Here is a 13,445-nt window from a genome sequence, read left to right as displayed (position 1 = left end):
AATATTACAGACGGAGGGAAGAGGATAGACAAGCAGCCGAGGTGGGAGGGATCTCTAGGAAGTAGAAGGCAGGTTCGCAGAGGATGCTGGATCAAAGATGAGGCAAGGGCAAACAAAGGGGTCTCCAGCAGGCCTGCGGGCTGTAGCACCATTTTGGTGTTTACCACAGAGGCAGCAGGAATCCCCGGAGAATTGTGACACTGGAACACAGGTAGCAGTGATAATCAGTGCTGCTAGAGGAGCCCAAAGAACCAACATCTGACCTGCTGTGTGTGTGTGTGTTGTGTGTGGACGGGTGTCAGGAGGTCGAGGTTGGGGGAGTGTGTCTACACAGAGCTTTCTGGAGGAGGGAATGCGAGCACTGAATTTTTGAAAGGTAAATATGATTAGGCAGGCTACAGTGGAAAAGAGGGAGAACCTGGTGCTGTCAGGTTTATGTTAAGGCCTGGAAGAATGTAAGGGGGTGGAGCGTGAGCAGGTATAAAAAGGGCAGTAAGACAAGGCAACAGAGTTAGGCAGAGCCCAGATCATGAACGCCTCACAGGCCGTATCAGGGATCTGCACTTGGTGCTAAAGGCAGCGGAACACTATGGGGTCAAACATCTTTTAGAAGGAACATTCCTCAGATTTCTGAGGTGGGGAGGTCAGGAGCAGCAGGGCTGAAAGAGGTGGCCAGAGGTGGAAGTAAGCAGTACTGCCATCCAGATGAGAGCATGCAGAGGAGGAGAGAGAGCTGTTTGGGAACTTTAAAAGGTGAGAGAACCTTGTTACCATCTGATGGGTGGGCGTGGTTTCCAATCAATCAATAGTCTGATAAAACAATGTTTCAATTGGATCGAGTCTTGGTTCTGCAGTCCTCCTAAACATACCACGGATCCCTGAGAACAATGGTATTGACTTCTTGTTAGGCAAAGATCCTCTCAGACAGTTACTCAGTTAAATGTGGTGGCCATACCCTTCCAGCACCTGCACCCTTGTTCGGAGCCTTTCTCTGTTGGTGCTATTGTCCAAGAGGACTTATCAAAGGATCTCAACCATCGTTGTGGAGTTACCATCCTCTTGTTCTTTTTTCAGTTTTACCCTCATATACACTGAAGCTGTGTCATCAGATACGGAAATTTCTAATCTGTCTGTTGACTTTTCCCATTTATCATTATGCAATGATTCCTTTTGCCTTTAATCATTCTTTCTACATCAGAGTTATTTCATCTCTTATCAATGTAGCCAGGCCAGCTTTTAACTTTTTATTATTATTTGTCTATCATGTTTGAAATCTTAAAATGCTTATCTGAGACAGAGAGAGTGGGGTGTGTGTGGTTATGTTTGTGTGCATGGGCTTGCACAGGCTAGAAGACAGCATTGGGTGTCTTCCTCAGCCATTCTGCACTTTGTTCTCTGAGACAGCGTCTCTCATTGAGCCTGGAGCTCGCTGGTTCAACAAGACTGGGACTGGCTGGCCACTGAGCCGCAGGGACCAGGCTATGTCTGCCTCACGCGCCCTCAGATTACAGATTATGGCACATGGCTTTTTCCCAGATGCTGGGGATCAGAATGTATGTTCTCATCCTTGAGCACCAGGCACTTTACCGACAGAGTTCTCTCCCAGCCCTTTCTCACAGCTCTTTCCCACATCCTTAGTTTAGGCTGGCCTTGCCTGCACCCTCTCCTCTAACCTATTACCTCACACCTACTTAAACCTCCCACCAGCCAGCATCCTTCTTTCCACTTTTACATTACATATGCTCTGCTACCTTCCCTCTTCCTTAAAGCCTTTTTGTCCCCTCCCACGGACCTCTTTCTAGTTGTTTAGTTTCTACACATGCTCAGGCTCACATAAATATACATACAGAAAAAAAAAAAAAAAACGAGAAGGTAGGTTCTCCCTATGAGGGAGAATACAAAGTCTTTCTGAACCCTGGTGACCTTTACTTAATGTAATATTTTCAAGTTCCACCCATTTTCCTGTAAAGTTCATAATTCCTCCTTTCTTTATGGGTACACAAAATCCCCTCTGGTATATGTTCATTTTCAATATCCATTCATCTGCTGATTAACATCTAGGTTGATTTCACCTCACAGCTATTGTGAATGCAGCAGCAGTGAACATGGATGTGTGAGTGGCTGTATCATAAGACACAAGAATCTTTTGGTCGTGTGCTCAGGAATGGTGTAGCTGGGCCTTACGGTAGTTGTATTTTTACTTTTTTGAGAAACCTCTACCCAGATATCCACAGTCCTGCCACGGTCTACATTCTCATAACTAAAAGTCCTTGTCAACATTTGTTACCATTTGTTTTCTTGACGATAGCCATTCTGACTGGGGTGTGATGGATCCCAAAGTAGTCTGAACTTTCATTTCTGTGATGGCTATGAATCGTGATCAGTTCTTTTTTTTTTTTTTTTAAAGAGACCTAGTAGGGTTTTTTTTTAATATTTTTTAATTTTTATTTTATGCACATTGATGTTTTGCCTGCATGGATGTCTCTGTGAGGGTGTTGGATCCTGGAATTACAGACAGTTGTGAGCTGCCATGTGGATGCTGGGACTTGAACCTGTGTCCTCTGGGACCCAGTGCTCTTAACCATCTCTCCAGCCCGGTGATCAGTTCTTAAAACAGTTGTTGGTCATCTGTATTATTCCTACTTTTGGGAACTCTGTCTAGTTCCTTAGCCCATATTTTTCTCTTGCATAATTTTTTGAGTTTTCCATGTATTCTAGATATTAATTTTCTGTCAGCTGACAAATAATTTGTCAGCTCACAAAGATTTTCTCCCATACATAAGCAGCCTCGTCACTCTATTTTTTTTTTTTTTTTAGGCTGAGTCTTGCTGTACTTGTCCACCGTGTGCATGCCACTAAAGCTGGTTTATTTTTTACCCTTTCACTTGAACCATTCTGCATCTTTATATTTTAAATGTGTTTCTTGTAATCAGAATATATATGTGTACATGGATTTTTAAAGCTCCTATCACTAAGTAACTTAGTCCATTTATGTTTATTGTGGCTATGTATATATTTGGGTTGATTTTGTTCATCTACTCTTGAATAACATTTTGATTTTTCTATTTGTTTTTGGATAATTTACATAAATGCAGTTTTACTTACTCCACTTTATCCTTCTCACCCCTACTAGCTCTTGGCTGAAATGCATTTTACTTACTGTTAACATTTAACATATACATCTGACTAAATAAGATATAAAGTGAGCTAACCTCTTCAGAGGTAGTACTGAGGCTTCTACATGATTTCATTCATAGGGACATGGACAGTATACGGAACTCGAGCTGAGTCCTGTTTTATACATGGTAGGCTTGAGGACCACGTTAATAAAAATCTTCAATGGCCTGATGAAGTTTGCAAATACGGTTCTATGTAGATAGTCTCTGTTGCATAAACAGCAGCAGGGGTTAAACAAACCTACAGGTGTCAATGTTTATCTGTCCTTTGTTCTCAGAACCAAAAGGTTTTTCCCTCAGCAATCACCAGGGCCACACTGAGTACAAATGCTTCCTGGGAACAGCGGGATTCCCAAGAGTCACTTCCAAAATCGTCCATATGTCCAGTTTCCCATATGTCCATATGTAAGTCTCCAACAACGACTTGAATTCTCCCTTACCCAGCCAGTTCACCTTTTCCTCCCTCATCTTCCTCCTTATCATCTCTGAGATTTAACAAGAAGAATTTATGCCACATATGGAAGAGAATTAAAAAAAATAATAATAACTATCTTAAATAAAGCTGACCCAGATTACACCAGGCTTCAACTAGTTTAATAAAACCAGGTGCTCTTATCTCTAACAGGTTGGGTCACATTGTTACACTTCCCAAGTGCCTTTGGAGTGTTGTGTTTGTTTAACCCTTCAGAGGATTCTGCACCATAAGATGGAGTGGGGGTCGTTAGAGGAAACAACTCCCGAGCAGATGGCATGGCCACCTTCTCACACCCCACTTGTGCACACCCAGAGCTGTTCAGTAGATATTGTTATCTCACGTGGAAAATGGCCTGAGTTCCCAGGCAAGGATATAAACTTCCCATTGTTTCATGTGTCTGGTCCAGAGGCCACAGATGACTAACTTTGTCATGGACGTTCAGCTTTAACAGGGACGTTCGTTCCAATAGCTTTAGTGTTCCTCTCACTTTTGTGCCACTGGCAAACCAAGAAAATCATCTGTCTTTTCTAAAATCTCACCAGTGTCCCAAATCCCGGAGCTGGCTGGGTGCAAAATGATAGAAGGGAGTTCCTTGACTTGATCCTCTCCATTTCTTCACAGAAAATGCTCTCTCTAGATAGCCACTAAAACAGACAATAGTGATGAAAAGCAAGGCTTGCAAATCTACATGATGCTTAATGCCTGATTTCACTTGGTTAATAGATTCATTTATGAGAGCAATTTGTGTCAACCCCCAGGGACCTGCTAATGTTGCTGCCTTATGGCTTTGCCATGCCATATATTTCCTTTCTTCACATCCTTTAGCAAACAATGGATTGGCCAAAGAATCCCAGACTTCTCAATTCTTAAAACATAGATAAATTGTAAATAACTCCCTCCTCACACACACACACACACACACACATGGCTATCAGGTCCATATTGATGCCAGGCTTGATTTAAGTAGTTCACATGTGGCTTTCAGCATTCAGGCACAAAGGTGAAGTAAAGGGTTAATAGAGGGAAGCATGTGAATGGTGTAGCCATCCTGTGACTGTCCCACTCTCAGGAGGAGCAGGCAGAGAACAGAGAACTGTGTGTACTTCAGTTCTGAGTTCTGTGTTTCAGAAAAAAGGCCTCCTGAGGACCTGCTGAGTTGAGGAAGGTTCTGAGGGGATGGCATCCAGACTGCATGGCTTATACATACATGTAAATGAGAACATTAGTATAATCCTTAGCCAGAGTTAGTACCTCCAACCCCATCCAGCCTATTTGTTCATCTTCATTCCAACCGATGGAGGCAAAAATACGGGAAGTCAGCGACAACTCCATGCTTAGGACTTTGAAAACAACCTAACAGCACTCCTGGTTGGGACTGAAGAAGGAAGGCCATCCTTGACATGTAGCTGGCCCACATCAGAGGAAATGCAAATAGGAACAGACCCTGACACAGCAGGAAAGTTCCTCTCTCCTAAGATTGGCATTACCAATGTTAGCCATTAGAGTGCAGTTATCATTTCCTGTAGAGCAAATTAAGCACACAACTTAAGAAATATTGGGGATAAAAATAAATGAAAAGAAAAACCCACCATATGATCTCTTATTTACATTGTAAGGAAGGGGAATCTGCAAGCTAATAGAGACATGTGAAGTTAGTCAGAATTCAAAGAGCTATACTGCCTTACAGCAAAGGGGATCCAGGAGGCTGGGGTGTAGCTCAGTGGTCCAGTGCATATTAAATTAGTGTAAAAGGCTGGGCAGTGTTGGCACATGCCTTTAATCCCAGCACTGAGGAGGCAGAGGCAGGTAGATCTCTGTGAGATCGAGGCCAGCCTAGTCTACAAAGTGAGTTCCGGCCAAGGCTACACAGAGAAACCCTTTCTGGAAAAAAGAAAAAAAAATAGTATGCAGGAGACTCCATTCCCAGCACTTCACAGCCGGGGGGGGGGGGGAAGTAAAGTGATTCAGAAAGAAGTAGAGTGAGGAATGGGAGTGTGAGTGAACAACTGAAGAGAGAGGAGGGGGAGGTGGGGCAAAGGGACCGGAAGCTCTCGTGAAAAGGCAATGTTTTGAAAATATCAAGAACTTGAAAGAAAAACACGACGTGCTGTGCAAGGTAGATCCTCCCTCTGCAGCTCATATAAAACACTTTCTGTCTCTTACTGTATTTTGTGGCAAGAACAATGTGGCACCATTTTGTTAAGGAGTTTGTGACAGTCTGACTCTAAATGTAGTTTATATGTGTGTTTACAATGAGGGGGTGCATCTTGCAGACACATCCCCAGCAGCCGCTGAAACTGAAGTCAATAACTGGCCTGTGGGATGAAAGAGTCAGGGAATATACCAGGTACACTAAATGTCAAAACTGAGAAGAAAAAAAAAAAAAGGTGGACACTCCCAATTCAAGCTCTAATTCTGGTCACAAAGACAAGTTATCCAAACTGATGCTTTGGTTTATAATCGAGTAGACTCCCGTAAGTACTCGGGCAGGACTCACTAGGGCATGGAATGTGGGGCTCTGACTGGTCTTGGGAGTCCAGGATGCCACTGGTGTGAGTTTCTTCTGGCCTGAGTAGCTATGTGGAACCCTGCTACAGAGTTAGCAGGGGACAGATGCAAAGGACGTTGTTGGAGATAGATGTATTTGGATCATGATGGCAGGTGCGCATTTGATGCAATGGGTGAAAAACGCACTTATGGCCACAGTACTTCTGTGAAATCCTGTAATCTTCTCATAGCATTTAAGGCAAACTGGGGCACTCTGTTCACTGACTCATTTTGAGACTTAGCTTCTTGTTGTTGACCTTGCACAAGCAATGTAGCCTCTCCTAAGCTTTGATTTAATTTTTTTTTATAATGGAAGTATTAGCATCCACATTAAAAGTTCATGTTAAGTTAATAAATATTATCTTCCAGTGAAAATGTTATTGGTGATGATGACCATTGTTATTATAAGACCACACACACACATATATGTATGTATGTGTATATATATATGTATATATGTATGATTAACAGCTATTCACAGGTGAGGCCCATCTTAGCTCCCTGCTTCTTTAAACAAAAACAAAAAAACAAACAAACAAAAACCAAAAAACTTTTACTGTCTTTGTAGTTAACAGAACTTTCTTGTCCTACATGGTTGGACCAATAGATGAGTTAAATTTTGTCTTTCACTGATTTTGTTTTCTCCAGTGTCAATAATCGATATATTTTACACCAACATGATTTCATACATAATGGATATAACGTTAGAGGTTTATTAACTGTTTTGTGATAGGCTCTGTTATAAGTACAGCTCATACTAGAAAACAATTACAATAAAGAGGTCTGGGTACTAGGACAGACCTGACTTCCCCAGGTCATAAGAGACTCTGTGGAAAACTATGAAACCAGCAGTGGCCGGGCACAGCCTTCAAAATGTTCTGTCGTCTCAGACAGTGTCCTGGGGGCAGTGCTTGTGTTTTTAAACTGTTTCAAGCCCCTCTCTCTGCCTCCTTCCCTTTCTGCAGCAAACTTAGAAGGTCTCCAGACATCTTAATCTTTTGTTGCCCCTGCTGCACCCCTGATTCATGGCACCCACTGCCCAGGCCACCTGCGCCCTCTGCCCCACACTGGCTTGGCAGTACCTACTCAAGACTGTGTGAGGGTGGCAGGCAAAACCTCAGCCTCGGCCTCCTGGCTTCTGTGGGTCAGCCAGACCCCAGGTGTTATTTTGGTACAGCTTCAGTATTTAATTTGAGGATATGTGTGGACCAGAAGGAGGGACCAACACATAATGGTTTTCCTCTTGGCCAAATGATTAAAATTGAAGTTCTAAAAAAAAAGAAGAAGAAAGAGGAAAAAAAAAATCTAGCTTGTTGCAAGGTTGTGTCCAATTGGGAAGAGAGAATTGGTTGGAAAAATCTCTCCCAAGCCAGAGACCATTTCTTTTCTACCACCAGCCACTCACAGCCACTCACGGGTGGCCGGCATGGTCCTTCCCTTCCTGAATATGTCCATCACACCTTTCCTGGAAGACCAGTCTACAGGTGTGTTTAATCTTTTTCAGCCCTAAGAGTACCACACGGGTTGCCACTGAGCCATGGCCGAAGGGGAGATCACAACCTTCACGGCCCTGACCGAGAGGTTTAATCTGCCTCCAGGAAACTATAAGAAGCCCAAACTGCTCTACTGCAGCAACGGTGGCCACTTCCTCAGGATCCTTCCCGATGGCACAGTGGATGGGACAAGAGACAGGAGCGACCAGCACAGTAAGCACCCACACCTTCCTGTGTCCTCCCTAGTCCAGCATGGGCGGAGGGCAGGAACTGGGTATGGCTACCCACTTTTCAAGGCTCTGTGCAGGCAGAAATCATTCAGAAGTAAAGTAACACACCTACACCAAAGGGCTAGCTTTGGAAGACAGGGAACTGAGGGCTACCACTTAGGTACTTATTGCTAGCTTCTGGAAGGATTCTCGGCTGACCTAATATAACCTTTGCCAGAGTTCAATCACTGCAACTCTCCCCCGCCCCAGGTTCTATAAACTAACAAAAGATCACGACCCCCCCAGCCAGACAAGGGCCTGGCCACCCCATGATGGGAAGAAGCTGATGGGCGGGAATGGGAAATCCTGCACAAAGATATGGGCTCAATTTCAAGTCAACAGACTCTCCAGGTGATACCTCCACCTCTGATCTGGGCTTGATTTGAGAATCCTCCAGCCACGGCCTAACACATCATAAATTATGCAGCTTTCCCGCAGGACGCTGTGCAGATGTGGCTGGCTGGCTGTGCTGTGCAGAGTCATTTTCCAGACACTCCTGGAGCCAGAGATGGGAGCCACAGAGCCACGGGCTGACAATTCTGGGCTTTCCCAGCAGTCTGGCTTTCAGACCACGTTGATAAATGGAGGCGTGGCGTAGGGGAAAGAATCTGCCTGACCACGACTTCGAGCACGTGCACACAATATTAGGTGCCTGCGTTCTACCAAGAGTCAGAGGTTCCCTAAGCACCACTAGGGTATTAGATGTCGTTGGGAAGCCCAAAGTCTGATCTGATTCCCACTCAGAGGAGAAACATCCTCAAGAGCCAAACACACTGCAGGCCTAGATAGAAAACCAAGAAGTGAAACCAGGGGGCGCAGGAGAGGGCACAGGTGAAAGCCAGGTCCTCCGGGACCGGCTTGAAAATGGGATGCGGACTGTCGATGTGGTCGCTTGTGCGTTGTTTGTTCACTTATCCCCAGTGCAGGCACCAAACTTGGCAGACTCGGTGCCATCGCTCAGTGCCATGGCTTCAAGGACACCCCTCCGTGCATGCTCAGATACACATGTAACTGGAAGGGGTGAAGGTTTTGTCCCCTCCTTTCCCAGAAGGGGAGGTGCTCAGGCTTCCGGCTGGGGCCGACCTATGATTATGATTTGGGGGGTTTGTTTTGATAGCTTGTTTTCAAGTGGGCCTCCCACATGTTTTCCACTCCATGAAAAATAGGTACCAGAACAAGCCAAAATTAGAGATTCAAGAACATTCAAAATAACCAAGTTTGGGCTGAGGCTGTAGCCCAATCGGCGACATTTAAAATGGATACGGTGTCACACATCCGTAATCTCAGCACTCAGGAGGTCTAGGGAAGACTAATCAGAAACAAAGTCACCCAACAGCTGCACGGTTTGAGGGGAGCATAGAAGAGAGACCCTGCCTCACATAGGGACTTGGATTTTTAGTTCATTGTATCAGACATGGTACATAATTCACAGTATATGACCCACACAACCCAGGGAGCAAGCTTTAATTTCTCTTGAGTTTTAAGTGTTTCTATTCAGTCTTATCAATTTTCTGAGCTAATTTAGGTGATCATGGTGACATGTTTCTTAAGGTTTGCTTAGTTCTTGGAAACCTTCAACTTTGCGGTAACAAGGGGTTACAATTACTGGGTTTCTGGGAAAATGTCATATGCTTTCTCTGTGACCATTTTGTCATGAGCAGTACTGGATGTCTCTGGGTGTGTGACACTGGGACAGCTTGTGATGGGGTTTGGCTATAGGCCTTGTGCTGTCGGAAGCCCTGGGAACCCAGAACAGCTCAGTAGGGGAGCTGTAAGGAAGAGTGCACCCCAGAAAGGCTGGGCTATTTGTCGTATGAACTTGGGCACAAACTTTCAGGCCTTATTTTTCTGATTAAAAAAAGAGAATACTGATCACAGGTTTCTTGGGAGAGAAGTAATACAGTAAGTGTTCTGGGCACGGCTCCTGCCTGGCCCAGGATAGCAGTTCAAAACATGCTGGCCAATATTGCTGTCCCATTTGGATTCGACAGATCCACTGCAGTGTATGGACTTGCAACGTGATGCTAAGGCCCTTCTTCACCCCACAAAGGGCTGGAGTCTAAACTCAGGGCTTTAATTCAGAACTTCCCTGTCAACATTCAAAGTAGTTATATGAGCTTATTGTTTGCTTTCTCTGAAACTTAAGAACAAGGGCCAAGGGGACAGAAGTCAATCCTGAGGTAAACAGGCAGCAATCTGCCTTGTACTGGTTGAAACCACAACAGACAATCCGCCCACCCTCTGCAGTCAGGGCCCTGGAATGCTGGTACTCTTGTCCTGGTCTGCCACTTTCTAACCAGACAATTAATATTCCCTCTTATTTGCATGAAGTGCTCTGTGAAAGAAACTTCAAGCTGTCCAGCCGATGATCCTTCTACTCCCCAGTGTCCCCAGAGGCCTAATTTTGGGCATCTTTTACTCTCACGGAGACTCAGCTTCCTCCCCTGTGGAATGCTGGGAGTGCTAGCCTCACTCTATGTCTCTCATTTTTGCCAATCACAGAGAGCCTCCAGGGCAAGGGTGAGCTCCCTGAGTGTGGTTCTGTCGCCCTCTTCTGCCCAGTGGTGGCATTGCTCTTCTGAACCTCAGGCCTCCAGAATCAGAGTCAGCTTTGGGCAGTGCGGAGTGGAAGCCCTGGCGAGCCATGATCCACACACACAGTCTGCCAAAAGAAAGTTTGAGTCTTTAATCATTAGTCTGAGCATGATGAGAGGCTGTGGGGACAGGCAGAGCCATACTCGAAAGCCTCCTGAAGGAAGGGCACCCCTAAAAGCCAGCCAGACACTTAGGGAAATCATAAATCCCACAAGATAAAACGTACCCAGGAGTCCCTCAAGACAAAAACAAAAACAACCCTCTCCTTTCACAGTGTCTCTTTGTCCTCCACGAGCTGATGTGCTGTGAGCAGAATGAGGAGATTGCCCAAATTTGTCTGTCTTCCCCTTGGGAGAGACAGTTTCCAGGTGCCTTACCCAAGGCATCAACTTCTAGAGGTTGCTGTGTGCTGGCTTTCCTAAAATAGACTAAAGTAAAATGTCTCTTCCCGATTCCTGAAGGGGTCGGGGGAGTCTGAGCGAGCCCGTGTCTTCACCAAGGCTTGGGGCATAGCTGCAGGCAACTGTCCGCACATGATGTAATGCTGGTTACCCTGCTGCCGTATCCACGACAGACCAGCAGGCAGTGGGGCCACAGATTCTGGAGCCCTCGGGGATGCCGCATGTGAAAAGATTGCTTTTGACAGCTAGCCCTGAGAGACAAGGAGCTGAGTGCCCATTTTGGACACAGAGTATGCACTTCTCCTTGCAGCTGGACTTCTGCATTTACTTCTGTGGTTATTCACTGGGCTCCATCCCCATCCCCACCTCACCCCCCCACACATGCAGGATCCCCTGAATACAAGGGCTTTGGCTCTTGATGCTGCACACTGCAACTCTGGTGTTCGGCGTATTGCCTGTCGCCAGGTTTGGTGGCCAGTAAGCCTTACCTGGATGAGCCACTGACTTGTATTGTTGGCAGACAAATTTAAACCCGACGGCATCTCCAGAAATGCCTGTCAAGCACTGATACATGCCAGGCCCTACACAGATGGTCATTTCCAGCTAACAACACCCTCTGAGGTCACTAGTCACCACAGTGCTGAAAACCCTAAGGCTAACAGGGTGTGGCCTCCCAGCAAGCTTGTGGAGCCTATCTCCTCTATTCTACTCCTAGCCTGCTTTCCCTGAGGATCGCCTCCTCCCCGATACTAACACCATGACAGACCACACTTTCACCTCACAAACTAAATACATTGGTGTACTAATCTATTATGTGGTGCAGACAGACAAGGGCTGTATTTACCAGATCCGTGTCTCCTTGTGGCAGTTATGCTTCTTCTATATGCCTCAGTTTCCTTGCTTTGAAAACAAGAAGGCTAACAGTTTGTCTGCCTCATGGAAAGTAGGAATGTGGAAGGTGACATTTCTAAGAGTGCCCAGCGCACTTCCAGTCACCTGAATGTTCACTGGACCTCCTCATCTAACGATCTGATAGCTAGCCATGAAATAAATGTTAAGCTTCTTCACAGAGCTGCCAGTGACTTTATGTCCCAGCTTCTCTGAGACTGTCTCAGATGGAGCTCCTGAGACCTGGCATAGAGCCTCACCCTGCCCAGGCCTTAGCCCAGCAAGCTCTGCCCGTTTAACTCCCCTGGCACAGAAGCCACCAGGGCAAAGACATAGAGCTCTATGCCTGTCTGCTCTTCCTGCCAGTTTCCTTCTTGGAGAAGGCATGCCAGGACTTACTCTGCCATGAGACTGACAGCCGGAACAGCAGCTGTAAAGAAAGGAAGGGCACACTCCTGAGCATCCCAGCCTCCTTGTGGAACCCACAAGCCCTAGGCCTCCCCAGGACACAGGAAAAAGACTTGAGGTGGGGGAGGGTGGGATATCCTCGGCACCACTGGCCACACAGATGGAAATGTTCTTCAGCGGAGTGTGTGCCAATCAAATATTTATAAATCTAGCCACATCCTAAAGCACCAGGGGAGTTTACTGGTCCAAAGGATCTTACTGCATCTCCATGGATGCAGGCAGACCACACTCCAGTGAAACCCCTCCCTGTATGCTGTTTGGAGGGAGTCCAGACTTCCGCTGTCTGGTCTGATGGGACTCCACGTTTAATGGTAAAGGCATTCTATTCCCCACAGTTTGGACTCCAAGTCAGACCAGCTTTTCAAATAACCACATTGGGGAGGTCTGGGCCCTGCTGCCACCGCCAGGGAGAGGGCCAGGCCTACAGGGAGAAATGCCCTCCCCAACAGGATGCTTCAGATTGCCAATGTGGTGTATCAGCCTCCTGGGTCTCCGAGTCTAACCCAAGATCCCTTATTTGATTATAAAGGAATTCTTCTAGGGAAACTACAATATACATATGAATACACACACACAAATGTGTCAGTCAGTCTCTGAACTAAATAAAAAGTTCCCTGACTTTTTTCCACATGTTAAAAGACAAGACACCTTCACAAATGTTAGCAAAAACTCTTTTTCCCTATGTGCACGCACACACACACACACACACACACACACACACACACACACACTCAAAACCGCTGGAATTTTCCCCCTCCAGTCCATTTTCCCCCCTTCTCTGTCTTTAATGTTTTGCAAAGCCTGGTTTGTGGTTACACTTTAATTATAAACTCCACTGACATAAAACAACCTGGCTGGGTTCTGAATGATGCTGACCTCACTCTGAGTAAACACAGCCGAGGACGGGAAGTCTCCAACCCAGAATAAACTGGGCACGTAATCTCTGTGGCCTCTCCCTGGGCAGCAGGCATAAAGGGCAGGCCATGCCACACACGAGCAGAGCCCTCCTCTCTGGCTTCCTAGTCCAAGATACCAGCTGTCACCTTAGCTTTAAAAATGCCTAGTGCCGGACAGGAGTGGACATGGGGTGGGAGCCCCAGAGCTCACCCCTCTTGGCACTACTAGCCACCTTG

General features: G+C 46.0%; 1 protein-coding gene across 4 annotated transcripts in view; it reads left to right on the top strand.

The window, feature by feature from the left end:
• Positions 1 to 13,445, top strand: part of Fgf1 (fibroblast growth factor 1) — a 90,245-nt gene that overhangs the window by 62,708 nt on the left and 14,092 nt on the right. For all 4 annotated transcript variants that reach the window (XM_055622486.1, XM_055622483.1, XM_055622485.1 and 1 more), the window contains one exon: positions 7,703 to 7,904. In XM_055622486.1, the coding sequence (XP_055478461.1) occupies positions 7,736 to 7,904 (169 nt within the window). In that variant the 5' untranslated portion in view covers positions 7,703 to 7,735. The remainder of the gene's footprint in view (positions 1 to 7,702; positions 7,905 to 13,445) is intronic.

The sequence above is a fragment of the Psammomys obesus genome, unplaced genomic scaffold, assembly GCF_907164565.1.
Source record: "Psammomys obesus unplaced genomic scaffold, mPsaObe1.curated_primary_1811, whole genome shotgun sequence".
In the NCBI taxonomy this organism is placed as follows: Eukaryota; Metazoa; Chordata; class Mammalia; order Rodentia; family Muridae; genus Psammomys; species Psammomys obesus.
This window is presented reverse-complemented; position numbering and strand designations above follow the sequence as displayed.